This window comes from Chiloscyllium punctatum, chromosome 22 (assembly GCF_047496795.1).
Source record: "Chiloscyllium punctatum isolate Juve2018m chromosome 22, sChiPun1.3, whole genome shotgun sequence".
Classification (NCBI taxonomy): domain Eukaryota; kingdom Metazoa; phylum Chordata; class Chondrichthyes; order Orectolobiformes; family Hemiscylliidae; genus Chiloscyllium; species Chiloscyllium punctatum.
The window spans coordinates 38,944,382-38,965,353 of NC_092760.1; the positions used below are offsets into that span (position 1 = coordinate 38,944,382).

At 42.0% G+C, this 20,972-nt stretch overlaps 1 protein-coding gene and 1 non-coding gene across 2 annotated transcripts in view; both read left to right on the forward strand.

Moving 5' to 3' along the window:
• Nucleotides 1-3,263: 3,263 nt before the first annotated feature.
• Nucleotides 3,264-20,972, forward strand: part of LOC140493883 (anoctamin-9-like) — a 199,356-nt gene continuing 181,647 nt past the window's right edge. The window contains exons 1-2 of the mRNA XM_072592877.1: nucleotides 3,264-3,479; nucleotides 19,008-19,079. Of these exons, the coding sequence (XP_072448978.1) occupies nucleotides 3,264-3,479; nucleotides 19,008-19,079 (288 nt within the window). The remainder of the gene's footprint in view (nucleotides 3,480-19,007; nucleotides 19,080-20,972) is intronic.
• On the forward strand, nucleotides 15,030-15,111 carry trnal-caa (transfer RNA leucine (anticodon CAA)). Its single transcript has one exon. It is a non-coding gene; the product is annotated as a tRNA-Leu (tRNA).

Consider the following 20,972-nt stretch of genomic DNA (forward strand, 5'->3'; position numbering starts at 1 on the left):
CTCTAGGTTACACCTGATCAGGTCCTGGGGATTTATCCATCTTTATGTATTTCAAAACATCCAGCACTTCTTCCTCTCTAATATGGACATTTTACAAGATATCACCATCTACTTCCCCTCATTCTACATCTTCCATGTCCTTCTCCACAGTAAACACTGATGCAAAATATTTAGTATCTCCCCCATCTCCTGCAGCTCTGCACAAAGGCTGCCTTGCTGATCTCCTGAGGGGCCCTATTTGCTCCTTAGTTATCCTTTGGTCCTTAACTTATTTGTAAAAACCCCTTGGATTCTCCTTAACCCTAGTTACCAAAGCTATCTCATGTCCCCTTTTTGCCCTCCTGATTTTTCTCTGAAGTATACTCCTCCTGCCTTTATACTCTTCTAAGGAAACAAGCTTATTGCCAAGGTAGTGCACGTCAAAACTATCCCATCTGATAACGGCTTCCCTGATCAAATCACCACTTACTGTATATCTCACAATATCCTGTATATTGTGGAATGGACGAAGACTCCTTCTTTTATGCCTTTGTAAATTTCCCAGGCGTACGTCAGGTTGCACTGTAAGGGGAAGTGTCTCAAAAATTTGAGCAGCAAGTGAAGCTACTGGTCTTACATTGGTACTAGCAGTAAATATGAGTGGCATTCTCCATTACCAGGATGGTGCCATCAAACCAAAAAGGCACACTACTTATCACGCAAATACGTAATGTGACATATGAGCTTCAGAACAGGTGTGATGGCAGGCATGTAGAACTGTACTTCCTAACGACTTGTGGACCATGTCAAACAATGTGTTACTTTGACTATCTGCAGCAGGCAATGTGCCAACCTTATTTGCAAAACTCAGAACATATTAGCTATGACTATCGTATTGAACAACATTTACTAAATAATCCTGATTTAACTAAGAATTACACTACCAATTAATTTAAAATTATAAGTCAAGCTCACAGCATATTTGTGTGTGCCAGAAGCTACATTTAATCACACACAGCACCCTCGTGTGGGCAAAAAGAATGGGTACGTGTTACATCTTTTTCAAAGGAAAGGAAAATCGAGAAAACCCATCCTTGCTGTTTATTCATGGAAATGCCCTAACCAACTAGAATTAAATAACACAAAACACTCATTCATATGTACTGACTTGATGTCAACAGCAAAGAAATATAATAATGTGCATAACGGTCATTTTACTCGTTCTCAGTTTTAATTCACATTCTTAATTTTTCATAGAGCCTTCAATTGTCCTACAGGAGGTGGATTCAGTTGGACCACATCCTCTGAAGGTGCAAAATTATAGCACTCAAACAGAAGTGCATCAGTTCTGATGCTCACATTTCAATAGGATCAGTATCCTATAATCAGAAATCAGTAAGTATAGTTGGAGGTCACAAGACACTGTAATGAAGAGTCTGCATTGGAGACCATAGATTGCTCCACATTCTGCTTATTTGGACACAGATGCTGAACTTTGCATGTCAGTAACACAGAGAACATTTCTAGAAAAAGCAGCAGAGTGTGTTTTGGCAGGCACAGTGCAAACTTATTGAAAAATTCAAGTGGTCTACTTCAAGCTTGAGTGATATAATATTGCAATTATGTCTGCATCCACAACTGATCAATGGTTGTATGGTGAATGCCACTTTGGCTAGTTGTAGTCAGCAGTGCAATCTCAGCACTTGCTGCTTACCTCAAAGAAAGCTGTCTATTCGAATTTAGTAATAACTATGCCACGCACTTCCTCTTTCCTAATGCTAGCTTTAAATGGCACCAAGTCCTCAGATTGTCAGCTGTCTAAATACAGTGAAGTTCTCAAGCAGGGTAAGTAGTAGTTAGGGGTGGGCAAGAATGCTGGTGCCTGTGACATACACATCCCACAAATGAATTAAAACAAAAATGTACTGACTCCAGAAGATGCTGTTAGTTCCAGAGGGCTGAAATCTGAACGCTTAGAAATGATTTCTGAATCCTTTGCACCATCTTTGCAACGTATGTGATAAAAGATACCCTTTTTAAAGAAGTAATGTGGCGCATTACTCTGTCCAATCCCTCAACATCTTTCGCACTAGACTCATCCTCTTAATCTAAACTGATCTTGGATTATTTTGCTACCTGTTTTTAAGGCAGAAATTACGTTAGCTTTCTTCCGGTCAATGGGAATCATCCCAGAGCAATGGATGGTTAAAAATATAGACTGAAGCTCCTAAATTTGTCTCTGGTAAGAAGCTGCTCTATTTTCAAGTTACTAATCCGAATTAAAATAAAATGTTCATCTAATTTAATATTATTGAATTAATTAGTAACGAACGGCTTCTATGTGGTGATACTTATGGGCAGCAGATTTGCTTGGTCAGTGGCCTTACTCAGAGACATAAATTCAAAGTTGTTCTGCATGTCCTTAGTTCTCGAGCAAATAAATCTGACTGTGGCTATATAAAACAGGTGGCTAAATTTAAAAGTATTTTATGCAGACCAATAACTGGAAATGTACTTGCAGTCCAATATTTATGTTAGGAGTGGTCGTTGCTTCGATTCCAGTCCAAATCTCAAAACAGTACGAGAAGGTTAATGATCAACGCACAAAAGCTATCTGTACAAAATGGGCGAAGCTGTCTATGTTCTACACCAGCTGAGAAGGAACGTGCACTCTTCCTCAAGGGAGTGATGACGAACCCAGCCCCAGCCCCAGCCCCTGCCCCTCCGCGTGCAGCCCTTTCCTGTTAACGGCCGCATCAGGCCCGCGTCGCCATTACCGCGCGCGAGCCCACACACCGCCGATCCGCAATTAGTGCAAGGGAAACCATCGAGGGAGAAGAAGGTCAAATAGCGTCAAAAGTCAGGATAAAATACTGCGGAATAACAGGGTCAGCTCTTAGGGGAGGGAAAAGTCGCACGGTAGAGAGCAGGATTACACAGCAGGAGTGGAGCAGACGCCTCGGGGTCACGTCGAAGTGGGGGGTAGAGGGGTGTAGTAGCGTCAAACTCTGAGCGGGGGAAAGTAGAGCCTGGCACCTAGGGAAATAGCAACGTTTAATATTTGAGAGCCAAAGAATACAGTCAAGTGTTGAGAACAGCCTAGACTTGAGTTGAGAGAAGAGTGCACTTTTAAATCAGAGCAAAACCCACCATTTAAGGGAGAGTGCAGACCAATTCTGAGAGGGGAGCTGGGTGGAGCCAGGCTATTAAAGGCTTTTTGCTTAAAGGAAGTCAAACCTGGCATGTAGGGAGATTATATGCTGACAACTAAGGGAGCAGACTACATGACTGAAGTAAAAGTGGAACCTCACAATGAGGAGAAAACTGAACATGACATTCAAGAGAGACAAAGTGCCAACATTTTGTCCAGCGTTAAAGGAAAAGTCAAATCCCGAATCAGGAAAGGAGCAAAAAAAGCTATTAAATTGCGGAGGCCAAACAAGATAGCAAACTTAAAACAGCGGCCAATTTTAAGAACGGAAATAGAAGATTACTCGATGGTACACAAGCCATTTTTGTCAGTTTAAACAATTTAATTAATTTAGAAAAGACAGGGTGATTGGGATGACTGGTTAGTGCAGATGAGTTGGATGGAAGGGTATGTCTCTAGTGGAGTAGCATTGTTGGTAAAGGATGAATAAATGTAATCATAAAAATGATCTTGAGTTGGAAGCTGTGGAATCCATGTGGGTGAAGGTAAGAAATAAAAGGGAAAAAGATACTGGTAGCAGTAATCTTATAGGGCCCCAACAGTAGCTATCTGGTGGAACAGAGACATAGAGCAATGCGGCACGGAAACTAATAAAAGACAACCAAAAAAGAGTAAGAAAATAAACATGCAAGCAATATCAAGACAGATGTCCAGAGCATCTTTAAGTATATGAAAAGGAAGAGAAAAGCCAAATTGAAAATGGGCCAGTTAGATAATGAAGCTGGGGAAATAATGGGGAAGTAGGAAATGTCAGAGGAGTTGAATGAATACTTTGCATCAGTCTTCACAGTAGAAGACATGGAGACTAAGTATTCAAGGAGCAAAAAGAGCAGAGAAAATAAATATAACAGCTATCACTAGAGAAAAAAATGCTAGGGAAATCCAATGGGGCTGAAAACCAATAGGTCCCCTGGATTGAATGGGATGCAACCTAGGTTGTATAAGGAAGTAGCTACGGAGATACTGATCTTCCAGGAATATTTTGATTCTGGAAAAATCTCAGAGGACTGGAAAACTGCCAATGTAACATTATTATTTCATAAGAGAAGACAAAAAAAGACAACTGTAGGCCAGTTAGCTTAATGTGTGTTATTGGGCAAATATAACAGCAGAGCATTTAGAAATACATATAATGATTAAGTAGAGTCAGCATGGCATCATGAAGGAGAAATCATGCCTGTCATATCTACTAGAATTCTTTCAGGAGGTAATGAGTAGGATAGATAAAGGGAGAGCAGTGGATGTAATATATTTGGATTTTTAAAAGACATTTGATAGGGTACTACACCTTAAGCTTCTTAATAAGATAGGAGTCTATGGTGTTGAGGTGATATATTAGCATGGCTTGGCTAACTAATAGAAGACAGAAAGTTGGGATACGAGGGATATTTTCAGGATGGCAACCTGTATGGCACAGGGATCAAATTATATGGTGACAATGAGTCAGGTGTATATTAATGAATTAGATGAGGAAAGTAAATGTATTCTTGCTAAGTTTGTGGATGACACGAGAATAGGTGGGAAGGCAAATGGTGAAGATGACTCAAATAGTCTGCAGTGGGATATTGACATGTTAAGCAGATGTTTTGTTTGTATTCATTCATGGGATATAAGTATTTCTGGCTGGCCGGCCAGCCAACCTTTGTTGCCCATCCCTAGTTGCCCTTGAGAAGGTGGTGTTGAGCTGCCTTCTTGAACTGCTGCATTCTCCATTAACTTACAGTGCCATTAGGGAGGAACTTCCTGGATTTTTATTCAGTGACAGTGAAGGAACAGCAATATATTTCCAAGTCAGGATGGTGAATGGCTTGGAGGGCAACTTATAGGTAGTGGTGTTCCTATGTATTTGCTATCCTTTTGGTCATGAATTTGGAAGGTGTGTCTGAGATTCTTTTGAGAATTTCTGCAGTGCATCTTGTACATAATCCACATTGCTGCTATTGAGCATCGATGGTGGAGGAGTGGATATTTGTGGATGTGGTGCCAGTCAAGAGGATAGCTTTCTACTGGCTGGTGTCGAGCTTCTTGTGTTGTTAGAGTTGCACTCATCAGACAAGTGGAGTGTATTCCATCATGGTCCTGACTTGTAGATGATGGACAGGCTTTGGGGAGTCAGGAAGTGAGTTACTTGCTGCAGTATCACTCGCCTCTAACCTGCTGTTGTAGCCACTGTGTTTTTGTGATGAGTTCAGTTGAGTTTCATTCAATAGTAACCCCAAGAATGTTGATAGTGGGGGAATTCAGTGCTGGTAACACCATTGAATGATAAGATGCAGTGGTCAGATTGTCTCTTTTTTAGAGATGGTCATTTCCTGGCATTTGTGTGATGCAAATGTAACTTGCCCCTAGTCAGCCCAAGCCTGGATTTGTCCAGATTTTGTTGTGTTTGAGCAAGGACTGCTTCAGTATCTAAGGAGTAATGAATTGTGCTGAACATTGCACAATAATTGTCAGCATCCCCACTGCTGACTTTAGAGGATAAATCATCGATGAAGCGGTTGAAGATGGTTGGACCTAGGTCACTATCCTGAGGAAATCCTGCAGAGATATCTTGGAGCTGAGATGACTAACTGCCAATAACCATGACCATCTATGTGCTATTGTATGACTCCAATCAGCAGAGAGTTTGTTCCTCATACCCATTGATTCCAGTTTTGTTAGGGCTCCTTGATGCCATGCTGAGTCGAATGCAGCCTTGATGTCAAAGCTGTCACTCTCGGTTCACCTCTGGAATTCAGCCCTTTTCTCCATATTAGAACCAAGGCAGTAATTAGGTCAGGAGCAGAGTAGCTCTGGCAGAACACTTACTGGGCATCACTAAGCAGGTTATTGTTGAGCAGGTGCTGATTGATAGCACTGTTGATGCTACTTTACATCACTTTACTTATGATCAGGAGTAGACTGTGCGCTGGATTGGTAAAGTAACTAGTTTTTTTTTAATATTCTTTATTTTTCTACAGTCTCTTTGGGAATTTAGAACAGTGGGGATGATGTTAGGATAGTTACATGTTCTTCCTGCAGAATTTGAGAGGTAAGGGTCACCACTGGTGTCCATGCTGACTTCATCTGTGGGAAGTGCACCAACTCCAGCTCCTCAAAAACTGCGTGAGGGAACTGAAGCTGGAGCTGGAGCTAGATGAACTTTGCATCATTTGGGAGGCGGAGGGAGTTATTGAGAGGAGTTACAGGGAGGTAGCCACACCTCAGGTACAAGAAAAAGGCAGATGGTTACTGTCTGGGAATGGAAAGGGAACTGGCAAGCAGTGCAGGGAATCCCTGTGGCCATTCCCCTCAATAACCAGTATACCGTTTTGGATACTATTACTGGTGGACAACTTACCGTGGTAAGCCATGGGGTACAGGACTCTGGCACAGAGTCAGTCCCTGTTGCTCAGAAGAGAAGAAGGGAGATGAGCAGATCATTAGTCATTGAGGACTCCATAGTTAGAGGACAGATAGGAGATTCTGTGGGAAGGAGAGAGACTCATTGTTGGTGTGTTGTCTCCCAGGTGCCAGGGTTCATGATGTCTCGGACTGTGTTTTCGGGATCCTCAAGGGGGAGGGGAAGCAGGCCCAAGTCATGGTCCACATAAGAACTAACGACATAGGTAGAAAAAGAGATGGGAATTTAAGGCAGAAATTCAGGGAGCTAAGGTGGAAGCTTAGTGCTAGAACAAACAGAGTTGTTATGTCTGGTTTATTGCCCATGCCACGTGCTAGCAAGGCAAGGATTAAAGAGATCGAGAAGTTGAACACGTGGCTACAGGGATGGTGCAGGATGGAGAGTTTTGGATACCTGGATAATTGGGGCTCAATCTGGGGGAGGTGGGACCTCTACACACAGAATGGTCTACACCTGAACCAGAGGGGTACCAATAAGCTGGGGAGGGAAATTAGCTAATGCTCTTCAGGAGGGTTTAAACTAATTCAGCAGGGGGATGGGGACCCAATTGTAGTTCCAGCGTCCAGAGTGATGAGGTCAGAAATATGGTTTTAAGGTCGCAAGAGTTCACTGGCAATCAGGAAGGTGGTTTGGAATGTGTCTACTTCAATGCCAGGAGCATCCAGAATAAGGTGGGTGAACTTACAGCATGGGTTGGTACCTGGGACTTCAATGTTGTGGTCATTTCGGAGACATTGATAGAGCAGGGACGGAAATGGTTGTTGTAGATTCCGGGATTTCGATGTTTTAGTAAGAACAGAGAAGATGGTAAAAGAGGGTGGAGCGTGTGGCACTGTTAGTTAAGGACAGTATAACAGTAGCAGAAAGGACATTTGAGGTACTGTGGGCTGAGATTAGAAACAGGAAAGGAGATTTCACCCTGTAGGGAGTTTTCTTTCGGTGTCCAAAACGTTCCAGAGATGTAGAGGAAAGGATAGCAAAAATAATTCTGGATAGGAGCGAGAAAGCAGGATTGTTGTTATGGGGTCTTTAACTTTCCAGATGTTGACTGGAAATACTATAGTTTGAGTACTTTCGTTGGGTCAGTTTTTGTCCAACATGTGCAGGATGGTTTCATGGCATAGTATGTAGACAAGCCAACAAGGGGCAAGGTCACATTGGATTTGTTACTAGGTAATGAACCTGGCCACTGTTAGCTTTGGAGGTATGTGAGCACTTTGTTGAAAGTGACCATATTTCGGTTATGTTTACTTTAGCGATGGAAAGGGACAGGTATATAATACAGTGCAAGAGTTATTGCTGGGGGAAAGGTAATTATGATGTGGTTGGGCAAGATTTAGGATGTTTAGGATGGGGAAGGAAACTACAGGGGATGGGCACAATTGAAATGTGGAGCCTTATCTAAGGAACAGCCACTGTGTGTCTTTAATAAGTATGTACCTTGTCACGCAGGGAAGAAGTGGTCGAGAAAGGAAGCTGTGGTTTATTGAAGAAATTGAATCTCCTGTCAAGAGGAAGAAGAAGACTTATGTTAGGAGGAAATGTGAAGGCTCAGGGCGCCTGAGAGTTATAAGTTAGCCAGGAAAGACCTAAAGAGAGAGCTAAGAAGAGCCAGGAGGGGACATGAGAAGTTGTTGGCAGGTAGGATCAAGGAACTCTAAAGTTTTCTGTAGGTATATCAGGAATAAAAGAATGACTAGAGTAAGATTAGGGCCAATCAAGGATAGTAGTGCAAAGTTCTGTGTGGGGTTTGAGGAGTTAGGGGAAACACTAAATGAATATTTTTCGCCAGTATTCACATTGGAAAAAGACAATGTCGTTGGAGAGAATACTGAGATACAGGCTGCTAGACTAGATGGGAATGATGTTCACAAGGAGGAAATGTTAGCAATTCTGGAAAGTGTGAAAATAGATAAGTCTCCTGGGACAGATGGTATTTATCCTCGGATTATCTGGGAAGCAAGGGAGGAAATTGCAGAACCTTTGGTTTTGATCTTTACATTGTCATTGTCTACAGGAATAGTGCCAGAAGACTGGAGGATAGTGAATGTGGTCTGCTTGTTCAAGAAGTGGTATAGAGACAACTCTGGTAATTATAGACCAGTGAGCCTTACTTCGGTTGTGGGTAACATGTTGGAAAATGTAAGAGATAGGAATTATTATCATCTAGAGAGGAACAAGTTGATTAAGGATAGTCAACACCGTTTTGTGAAGGGTAGGTCGTGCCTCACAAACCTTATTGAGTTCTTTGAGATGGTGACCAAACAGGTGGATGAGGGTAAAGCAGTTGATGTGGTGTATATGGATTTCAGTAAGGCATTTGATAATCTTCCCCACAGTAGGCTATTGCACAAAATATGGAGCCATGGGATTGAGGGTGATTTAGCAGTTTGGATCAGAAATTGGCTAGCTGAAAGAAAACAGGATGGTGACTGATGGGAAATGTTCATCCTGGAGTTCAGTTACTAGTGGCATACCACAAAGATCTGTTTTGGGGCATTTATCATTTTTATAAATGACCTAGATGACGATGTAGATGGATTTGCGGATGACGCTAAGATCAGTGGAGTTGTGGATAGTGGTAAAGGATGTTGCAGGTTACAGAGGGACATAGATAACCTCAGAGCTGGGCTGAGAGGTGGCAAATGGAGTTTAATGTGGAAAAGTCTGTGGTGATTCACTTTGGAAGGACCCTAAGGAATAAAGAGTACTGGGCTAATAGTAAGATTCTTGGTAGTGTAGATGAGCAGAGGGATCTTGGTGTTGAGGTGCATGGATCCCTGAAAGTTGTCACTCAGGTTGATAGGGTTGTTAAGAAGGCATACAGTGTGGTAGCTTTTATTGGCAGAGGGATTGAGTTTCAGAGCCACGAGGTCATGCTGCAGTTGTACAAAACTCTGGTGCAGCTGCACTTGGAGTATTGTATACAGTGCTGTTCACCGCATGAGAGGAAGGATGTGGAAGCTTTGGAGAGGGTTCAGAGGAGATTTACTAGGATGTTGCCTGGTATGGGAGGAAAGGCTGAGGAACTTGAGGCTGTTTTTGTTAGAGAGAAGGTTGAGAGTTGACAGTTGAGACATACAAGATAATCAGAGGGCTAGATAGGGTGGACAGTGAGAGCTTTTTTCCTTGGGTGGTGATGGCTAGAATGAGGGGATATAGCTTTAGATTGAGGGGGTGATAGATATAGGACAAATGTCAGTGGTAGTTTCTTTTCTCAGAGAATAGAAGGGGCGTGGAACGCACTGCCTGCAACAGTAGTTGACTCAACAACTTTAAGGACATTTAAATGGTCACTGGATAGACATATGGGAAAATGGAATAGTGTAGGATAGATGGGCTTCAGATTGGTTCCATAGATCAGTGCAAAGTCGAGGATTGAAGGGCCTGTACTGCGCTGTAATGTTCTATGTTCTATTGATGGGGAAGTAATTGGCCAGGTTAAACTTATCCTGCTTTTATGTATAGGACATACTTGCGAAATTTTCCACATAGTCGGGTAGATGCCAGTGTTTTAATTGTCCTGGAAGAGCTTGGCTATGGGAGCGGCAAATTCTGGAGCATGAGTCTTCAGTACTATTTTTGACATGTTTTTTGGGCCCATTGTCTTTGATCAACTAGTGTCTTCAATCATTTCTTGATGTCACATGGAGTGAATCAGATTTCCTGAAAACCGGTATCAGTAATGCTGGAGATTACTGGAGGAGGCTGAGATGGATCATCCACTTTGCGTTTCTGGCTGAAGCTTGCTCCGAATGCTTCAGCCTTATGTTTTGCACTGATATACTGGGCCCCTCCATCATTGAGAATAAGTGTATTTGTGGAGTCTCCTACTCCAATGGGTTCTTTAATTATTCACATGATTCATGACTGCATGTGGCAGGACTTTAGAGCTTTGATCTGATCAGTTGTTTGTAGGTTGCTTAGCTGTTCGTATCACTTGCTGCTTCTGCTGTTTGCTATGCAAGTAGTCCTGTTTGGTATCTTCACCAGGTTCATAGTGTCATAGAGATATACAGCATGGAAACAGACACTTTAGTCCAACTCATCCATGCTGACCAGTGATCCTAAATTAGTTCCATTTGCCAGCACTTGTACATGCCCCTCTAAATTCTTCCTATTTATATATCTATCCAGCTGCCTTTTAAATGTTGTAATTGTACTAGCCTCCACCACTTCCTCTGGCAATTCAATTTATACATGCACCACCCTTTGCGTGAAAAAGTTGTTCCTTAGTTCCCTTTTAAATCTTTCCCCCTCAACCTAAATGTATACCCTCTAGTTCTCGACTCCCCCACCCTTGTCTAGTTGTCCTGTCCATGCCCCTCATAATTTTATAAACCTCTATAAGGTCACTCCTCAGCTCCGACGCTCCAAGGAAAACAGCCCCAGCCTATTCAGCCTCTCCCTGTAGCTCAAACTCTCCAACTGTGGCAACATCCTTCTAAATCTTTTCTGAACCTTTCAAGTTTCACAACATCCTTCCAATAGGAAGGAGACCAGAAATGCACGCAATATTCCAAAAAAGGCCTATGCCTGCTGCTGCTCCTGGCGTATCCTCCAGCGCTGTCTATTGAACTAGGGTTGATCCCTTGCTTAACAGTAATGATTGAGTCAAGAGTCAAGTGTGGCTTTATTTGTCATTTCTATCATATACAACCGATACAGTGAAAAAAATGAGCCAGTGTTCCTCCAGGAGCAAGGTGCTACTTGGACAGCACAAACTACACGGTTATACGCAGGGCAGTATAAAATGCATAAGAAGTGCAAAATACACAAGACAGCACAGTAATTCCTTTCATGTTAAGACAATAGGCACAGTGGTGTTCAAATTCAGATGGAATAGAGTCTGATTATACAGTGTTAAGGAGCCTGATGGCCTGGGGGAAGAAACAGTCACACAGTCTGGCTGTGAGAGGTTGAATACTCTGGTATTTCTGCCAGATGGCAGGAGGGAGAAGAGTTCGAGTGAGGGATGTGTGGGGTCTTCCACAATGCTCTTAGCCTTTCGGATGCAGCATGTGATGTAAATGTCTGTTATGGAGGGAAGAGAGAACCTGATGATCCTCTCCGATGTCCTCACTATCCGATGTAGGGTCTTACGATCTGAGATGGTGCTACTCCCGAACCGTGCAATGATGCAGCAGCTCAGGGTACTCTCAATGAACTCTGTAGAATGTGAGGATGGAGTGGGGGCTGTTGGAAAGTGGATTTTCCTCAACCTATGCAGAAAGTAGAGAAGCTGCTGTGCTCTCTTAGCTATGGAGCTGGTATTGAGGCACCAGGCTCCATGCCCTCCTGAAATCAACAATCATCTCTTTTGTTTTGTCCACATTCAGAGACAGGTTGTTGGCTGTGCACTGGTCCGTTAGCTGCTGTACCTCCTCTCTGTATGCTGACTCGTCATTCCTGCTAATGAGACCCATTACAGTCATGTCATCAGCGAACTTAATAATATGATTCGAGCTGTGCATCGCTGCACAGTCATGTTTCAGCAGGGTGAACAACAGTGGGTTGAGCACACAGCCCTTGAGGTTCCCGTGTTCAGTATGATGGTATTAGAGATGCTGTTCCCAATCTGGACCAACTGAGGTCTCTCAGTCAGAAAGTGCAGGATCCATTTATAAAGGGTATGAGGTTGCAAATTATGCTGGAGTATAATTCTACTGCTCATAATAGCCCAGTGTCTCATGGATGCCCAGTCTTGAGTTGTTAGATTTGTTTGAATTCACTGGACAGTTTTCTATATTGTTGGGTAGATGCCAGTATTATAGCTGTACCAGAATAGTTTGTTTAGGTGTGCACAAAAAGAAGTTGCTGGAAAACTCAGCAGGTCTGGCAGTTGTGAAGAGAAATCAAAGTTAACGTTTCAGGACAGGGATAGCGAAGAGGGTTACCTCAGATTACAGTAGGATCTTGACCAGATGGGCCAATGGGCAGAGAAGTGGCAGATGGAGTTTAATTTAGATAAATGCGAGTTGCTGCATTTTGGGAAAGCAAATCTTAGCAGGACTTATACACTTAATGGTAAGGTCCTAGAGAATATTACTGAACAAAGAGAGCTTGGAGTGCAGGTTCATAGCTCCTTGAAAGTAGAGTTGCAGGTAGATAGGATAGTGAAGAAGGCATTTGGTATGCTTTCCTTTATTGTCAGAGTATTGAGTACAGGAGTTGGGGGGGTCATGTTGCACCTGTACAGGACATTGGTTAGGCCACTGTTGGAATATTGCGTGCAGTTCTGGTCTCCTTCCTATCGGAAAGGTGTTGTGAAACTTGAAAGGGTTCAGAAAAGATTTACAAGGATGTTGCCAGGGTTGGAGGATTTGAGCTATAGGGAGAGGCTGAACAGGCTAGGACTGTTTTCTCTGGAGCGTCGGAGGCTGAGGGGTGACCTTATTTATAGAGGTTTACAAAATTATGAGTGGAATGGATAGGGTAAATAGGCAAAGTCTTTTCCTGGGGTCGGGGAGTCCAGAACTAGAGGGCATATGTTTAGGGTGAGAGGGGAAAGACAAACAAGAGACCTAAGGGGCAACCTTTTCACACAGAGGGTGGTATGTGTATGGAATGAGCTGCTAGAGGAAGTGGTGGAGGCTGGTACAATTGTAACAATTAAGAGGCATTTGGATGGGTATATGAATAGGAAGGGTTTGGAGGGATATGGGCCAGGTGCTGCCAGGTGGGACTAGATTGGGTTGGGATATCTGGTCGGCATGGACGGGTTGGACCGAAGGGTCTGTTTCCATGCTGTACATCTCTATGATTCTATGACAGGTTACCCTTCCTGTGATTTCTCTTCACAGATGCTGCCATACCTGCTGAGATTTTCCTGCAACCTCTATTTTTGTTTCTGATTTACAACAACCACAGTTCTTTCAGTTTTTGTGTCGAGGTGCAGCAACTTCCGGGTCCATTGCCTTTGCAATATCTGGTGCCCAAGCTGTTTCTCTGTCATGTGGATTTAATCGAGTTGGCTGAACACTGGAATCTGATGCTGATAATGGATTATCCACATGGCACTTCTGGCTGAAGATTCTTACAAATGTTTCAGCTATAACTTTTGTACTGGTCATTGTGGATGGGGATATTTGTGGAGCCTCTTCTTTCTTTGAGTTGTTCAATAGTCCTTCCTTTACAGTTCACAATTGGATGTGGCAAGGTTGCAAAGTTTGTATCTGTTCTGCTGTAGAATCCTTCAGCAGACTTGCAGCATATACTGTTTGGCATAAACTAGAAGAAATAACAAGCACAACAAAATGAAGATGAAATGGCAGAAAACCAAATTTCATCATATTAAAACTGCCAAGCAGTTGCACAAGTTGATGAGAGGCAGCCAGGATACAAACCTTCAGTGCCCTCAGCAAGAGTGAGCTCATGTGGCAAATTGGACCTGCATAAAGCAATGGTCACCTAGATCAGATATACTGTCACAGTGGCATATGCATATTGGCACGGAGAAACTGTTCCTTCGCTGCAAGTGGCCGCACAGGAAGACATGAACTCACTGTCTGCATAGATCACAGCACACCATCAATGGAAATAGAACAATAAAAATTACAACGAGTGACATGGAAACAACGTTTCCTGCAAAAAAGGATGAACAATGAATGACGACATATACATTGGCATAATTTGAAAGACTGTATGTGGAACACACACGGACTGGGAGAATAACAAATTGTTAATGCAGCTAGCCATAGTTGTGTACATAGTGGATAACATGGGTAGCTCACATTATAAACGATAATGCATGCATATTTTTGAAATGTTTTCCATGAAAAGGAGACTACTTGGCTTTGAGATGCACTGCTGCACTTATGTGCCTTTAGGCTTGCAGTAGTCATATGAATTATACTGTGAGGCACTCACTGCAGGCATCTATCTTATAGCCAATTTAATAAAGAGTACAAAATAGATTGTGGTCCTGTGAATTCAACTGCTGCTAAGGACTTCATGTGAACTGGGTTGGGACAAAAGCCCTAGCAAAATATAACTACACCTCAGAAAGAAGATTTTAAAATGAGAGCATTGTAGGAGTAAACTGCATTAATGCTGGGAACCTAACAATAGAAGAATCAGGCAAAAAAAATTAATGGACACACTAAAGCAAGGAATAAGGATAGTGCAAAGACAATTTAAATTTTATATTCAATAGAGAGAGGAATGACAAGTAAAGCTATTGATTTTGTGGTTGTGTTGCCATTGTCTTACCAGACCATAGAGGCTGCTTTCAGGTGGTGATTTAACCTGAGGGTATAAATGAGAAATAAAAGGTAAAAACAATTTAAATTAATGCAGAGCAAAATAAAATGCACGAATTAGAGGCAATATTTGTAGAAGGTTCTACATGTTATTGAGGTGACTGAAATATGACAGCAAGGCAGGATTGGCAAGGAAGTTGTTGCAATATTGTGTAATATTGTTGTAAGTGGGCTTGGTAGTGTGGCCGAGTGGTCTAAGGCGCTCGACTCAAATTCTAGTCTCAGTTGAGGCGTGGGTTCATATCCCATCACTGCCTGTGATCACGTCATTCTGGCGGACCGTCCCTTCGCTTGGGGTGGCACGGTGGCACAGTGGTTAGCACTGCTGCCTCACAGCGCCAGAGACCCGGGTTCAATTCCCGTCTCAGGCGACTCTGTGTGCAGCTTGCACATTCTCCCCATATCTGCATGGGTTTCCTCCAGGTGCTCCGGTTTCCTCCCACAATCCAAAAAATAATGTGCAGGTTAGGTGAATTGGCCATGCTAAATTGCCCATAGTGTTAGGTGTAGGGGAATGGGTCTGGGTGGGTTGCGCTTCGGCGGGTCGGTTTGAACTTGTTGGGCCGAAGAGCCTGTTTCCACACTGTAAGTAATCTAATCTAAAAACTAAATAATCTAATCTAATATGTGGCATATTTTAGAAGTAAAATAAAGGAAAGGTGGATGGTGGAGTAGCTATAGTAATTGAAGATAACGTTCCAGATCTTCTGTCTGGAAGACAATTGTTATAGCAGTGGAAAGAGAATCTATTTGTCAGGACCATGCAAAAACCCTAATGCAGCTGTCTGTTCAGGAGTTGCCGAGTTAGTTGAATTTACCCAGTTTTGGGAATCATCTAGAAAAGTTGCCGACTTTTAGAGTCTGAAATTTTGGATGGTTCTGTCATATTTAATAATTACTCAAAAAATGTTAGAGGAATGAAAAATTATTCAACTCCTTAATTGAGAATTAAACTAATTCCCAACTCTCAACTCACTATTGAATCTCTAACTACCCATTTTGACCCCTACTGGACATTCACCCCCACTGTGACCCTCATTCACCAGTTCCCCCTCACCTTCAGACTCCCCAGACATATGACATCTCTTTCTTTCCTCCTCCAGTTCTGACGCCAAAAATCCCTGACACTGCTCCTGACACTGACTCAGCCCACAAACCCCCTCCGGTTCAACAGCATTTGCCAGCACCACCCATGCATCAGATTTGACCTGACCACCCTTCCTGCCTGCCATTTACTAACCTACTATCTACCACTACCAGTTTGCCACACTACCTCCTTACATACCTCATCTATTTTACATATCTACCCAACCTATTCTCTAGAAATGATTAATTAACTTTGAGTTCAGACGAATGAGAGGGGATCTCATAGAAACTTATAAAATTCTAACAGGACTAGACAGGGTAGATGCATGGAGGATTAGATGAGTTTTTTTTAGATTAGATTAGATTAGATTAGATTATTTACAGTTTAGAAACAGGCCCTTTGGCCCAACAAGTCTACACCAACCCTCCGAAGAGCAACCCACCCAGACCCATTCCCCTACATTTACCCTTTCACCTAACACTACGGGCAATTTAGCATGGCCAATTCAGCTAACCTGCACATCTTTGGACTGTGGGAGGAAACTGGAGCACCCGGAGGAAACCCACACAGACACGGGGAGAATGTGCAAACTCTACACAGACAGTTGCCTGAGGCGGGAATTAAACCCAGGTCTCTGGCGCTGTGAGGCAGTGCGTCCGTACAGGGGTCACAGCCTGAGGTTTTGAGGTGGATCATTTAGGATGGAGATGTGATATTTCTTAACCCAAAGTGTGGTGAGCGTGTGGAATTCATTACTGCAGGAAATAGTTGATGCCAAAACATTGAATGTATTCAAGAGGCAGCTAGATGTAGCACTTGGGGCAAATGGAATCAGGAGTTATGGGGAGAAAACAGGAGAAAACTGTTGAGTTGGATGATCAGCCATGATTGTAATGAATGGTGGAGTAGGCTCAAAGGGCCAAATGGCCTCTTCCCCCCCATCTTTTGTGTTTCTATGAATATTAAATAAGGAAAATAAATTACACTTAGAATTATTAAGAACAATTACATTACATTTTTTAAACAATATAAAAATGATCACACCTACAATTAATAGAAACAGCACAAAATCTTTAAAAGGAATTTAGTGTACTTACCTTTCTATTTTAATCTCTGTACATCATGCTGTTGCCCTTAAAGGGCATTTCTAGGTACTCTGGCATCATGGGGAGGGGGGTTGGTGGTGGCCTTCCCTTCCTTATGTATTCTCAAGGCCTAGGCAAAAGGCTATAGTGGAGGTATCAGGGAACAACCAAGTTTGAAAGTCTCAGGAAGGGTCACTGGACTCAAAAAGCTAACTCGGCTTTCACTCTATGGTTGCTGAGTTTCTCCAGCAATTTCCTGTCTCTCCAGATCTTCAACATCTGCAGTTCTTTATTTTATGTTACAACACTGGTTTGGTCATTGTTACAAACCAAAGCAGTCAGAAGTCAGAAAGCATCTCATACTGATAACAACATTCTAATATTCAAGTCTAAGAACAAGAATGATGTAAGTAGGACAAAGATTAAGATAATTGATTGGAATACAGCAACCTCTGAGGAAATGAGGGTGGAACTAATAAAAATAAACAGAGTAAAATCAAGAAAAATAAGGGGCTGGATTATGCACTAGGGGCGAACTTTCCACACCAAGTCTAAGTTACAAGGATGAGCCCAAAGTGGCAATAGGATATGACCCTTACTTGTGCATTAATTATTAGTTTTAGGACTTTAATTGGACCATAAGTGGGCAGCCCACTCAGAAACTCCCCTGCCACTCATAAAATCAAAAAAATTATGTGGGCAGTCCAGGAGCAGACACATCACCACAATTTATGATCCACCTGCCTGTTTTCGCGGCCACAGATGATCTGTAAAATTCAGTGCATTGAGATGGAAATCTTTAAAAAGATAATCAGTAGAGTTTGAGAGAAATGTATTTTTCTAAAACTAGAACATAGAAATCCAGCTATGGGAACCAGAGATGAACAAAGAGTTGTAGCTAAATTAATTCTAAATAAAGGATATACACAATATACTTAGATTCTAAAGAAGAATGGAAAAAAATGGAATGCAAAGAACTTGGGAAAGAAGTTTTCAAAAACACATGAAAAACAATGAAAATTTACAGCATAGGTTATCAAGGAATAAAAAAGAATCTTCTGGATGCACATAAACAACAGAGGGAAAGGTGAAGTAGGGTTTGCGCACGAGGAGTATGCAGGATAAACCAATAGGTAATGACAGAAAAATGACAGAAGCATTAAATATCTAATTGCTTCAGTTTTAACTGGAGAAGACAAAATTGTTAATTCACTAAAGCTGAGAAAGAATATTAGTACACTTGTGATACAAAGGAAGAAGTGATTGACAACTAGATGAAATACTGGGTTGGAGTAATATTTAGGCTTACACTCTTAAGATAGCTATGGAAGTAATAGGAGAAGTGGAGGCTTGTTCTCAGGTTGACCTCTTTGTTCTCAACATCCCATAGTGTTCTAGTGAAGTTCAATATATGTTCAAAGAATAGCCCATTCCCTTTCAGTTAAGTACTTTACAGGCAGCTGAACTTAACACTGAGTTCCAACAGTTTCACATTGTCCTCTGTACTCAGTTTTTAGGTTCAGTATTTTCTTTGACATTTCCCTTATTTTTGATTGTATGTTATTTTTTATTTTTACTTAGGTTACTAATTATTCTTTCTAGACACATTTTCTTTCCATGTTTGTGCCATCATCAATCTCTTTGGCTTTGATCTATCAACAGATTTTTTTTCTCTTTTGATCTCACCTGTCTTTCCTTTCGTCACAGACCTTCACTCTTATTCTTTCCTATGCCCCTCCCTCCATTTCATTTGCTTAAAACACACTACAGTTCTAACATTTTCCAATTCTGATGGAAGACCATTGCCCAGAAGTGTTAATTCTATTTTTCTGTCGACAGATGTTATTTCATTTGCTAAGTATTCCCAGCATTTTTATTTTTACTTGAGGTTTCCTGCATTTGAAGTATTTTGCTTTTGTATCTGATTTCTTTGTTACAAGTATGTGAGCATAATGCCATTGAACCATTTGTTTATTTACAGAATGATGAACTAGTTTACGCAGTAGCCAACTCTGAAAGTGAAATTCTGGTGCCTGAAAATGAAGAATTACTGGTAATCTGAACAAATGCGAAAGTATAGTAATCAATGCTTTAACCACACACTGTTGAATAGAGGGTGTATGCTCATTTGCTCTAGCTCCTTTATTAAATACTTCAAGTTATGTTAAAATGTAGGTTAGGAGAAGAAAATAGGTTCTCTCTATACTGCTAATCAAACACCTCCCTTGGAGGATACAGCTATTGATTGAACAGGTACCAATCAAAAGGAAGCTGCTGAATATAATATAAAGCTTTATTTAATTAAATCATGCACAGCATGGATTAGAATCTGGGTCTTCAAGCCTTTCTGTATGCATTTCCCAAATTATCTTATTATTCTTCAGCTTTTATAGTCATAGACTCATACAGCACGGAAACAGACCCAGTCCATGGAACCAGTCCATGCCACACATAATCACTAAACTAGTCCCACCTGCCTGCTCCGGGCCAATATCCCTCTAAACCTTTCCTATTCATGTACTTATCCAAATGTGTTTTAAGTGTTGTAATTGTACCCAAATCCATCACTTTCTCAGGAAGTTCATTCCACACGTAAACCACATTTTATAAAAAGAAAATTTGTTCCTCATGTCTTTTTAGAATCTTTTACCTCTCACATTAAAAATGTGCCCCCTAGTTCTGAAATCCCCCAATCGAGGGGAAAGACACCTACCATTAATTCTATCTATAGCCGTCATTATTTTATAAACTTATATAAGTTCACCTCTCAACCCCTTACACTCCAGTGATAAAGATTATATTATATTCCCTACAATATGGAAACAGGCTGTTTGGCCCAACATAGAGTCATAGAGATGTACAGCATGGAAACAGACCCTTCAGTCCAACCTGTCCATGCCGACCAGATATCCCAACCCAATCTAGTCCCACCTGCCAGCACCCGGCCCATATCCCTCCAAACCCTTCCTATTCATATACCCATCAAAATGCCTCTTAAATGTTGCAATTGTACCAGCCTCCACCACTTCCTCTGGCAGCTCATTCCATACCCGTACCACCCTCTGTGTGAAAAAGTTGCCCCTTAGGTCTCTTGTTTATCTTTCCCCTCTCACCCTAAACCTATGCCGTCTAGTTCTGGACACCCCGACCCCAGGTAAAAAACTTTGCCTATTTACTCTATCCATGCCCCTCATAATTTTGTAAACCTCTATAAATAAGGTCACCCCTCAGCCTCCGACACTCCAGGGAAAATAGCCCCAGCCTGTTCAGCCTCTCTCTATAGCTCAAATCCTCCAACCCTGGCAACATCCTTGTAAATCTTTTCTGAACCCTTTCAAGTTTCACAACACCTTTCCGATAGGAAGGAGACCAGAATTGCATGCAATATTCCAACAGTGGCCTAACCAATGTCCTGCACAGGTGCAACATGACCTCCCAACTCCTGTACTCAATACTCTGACAATAAAGGAAAGCATACCAAATGCCTTCTTCACTATCCTATCTACCTGCAACTCCACTTTCATGGAGCTATGAACCTCCACTCCAAGGTCTCTTTGTTCAGCAACACTCCCTAGGACCTTACCATGAAGTGTATAAGTCCTGCTAGGATTTGCTTTCCCAAAATGCAGCACCTCACATTTATCTGAATTAAACTCCATCTGCCACTTCTCAGCCCATTGGCCCATCTGGTCAAGATCCTGTTGTAATCTGAGGTAATCCTCTTCGCTGTCCAATATACCTCCAATTTTGGTGTCATCTGCAAACTTACTAAATGTACCTCTTATGCTTGCATCCAAATTATTTATGTAAATGACAAAAAGTAGAAGACCCAGCACCGATCCTTGTGGCACTCCACTGGTCACAGGCCTCCAGTCTGAAAAACAACCCTCCACCACCACCCACTGTCTTCTACCTTTGAGCCTAATCGATCCTCGCCTTTCCAAAT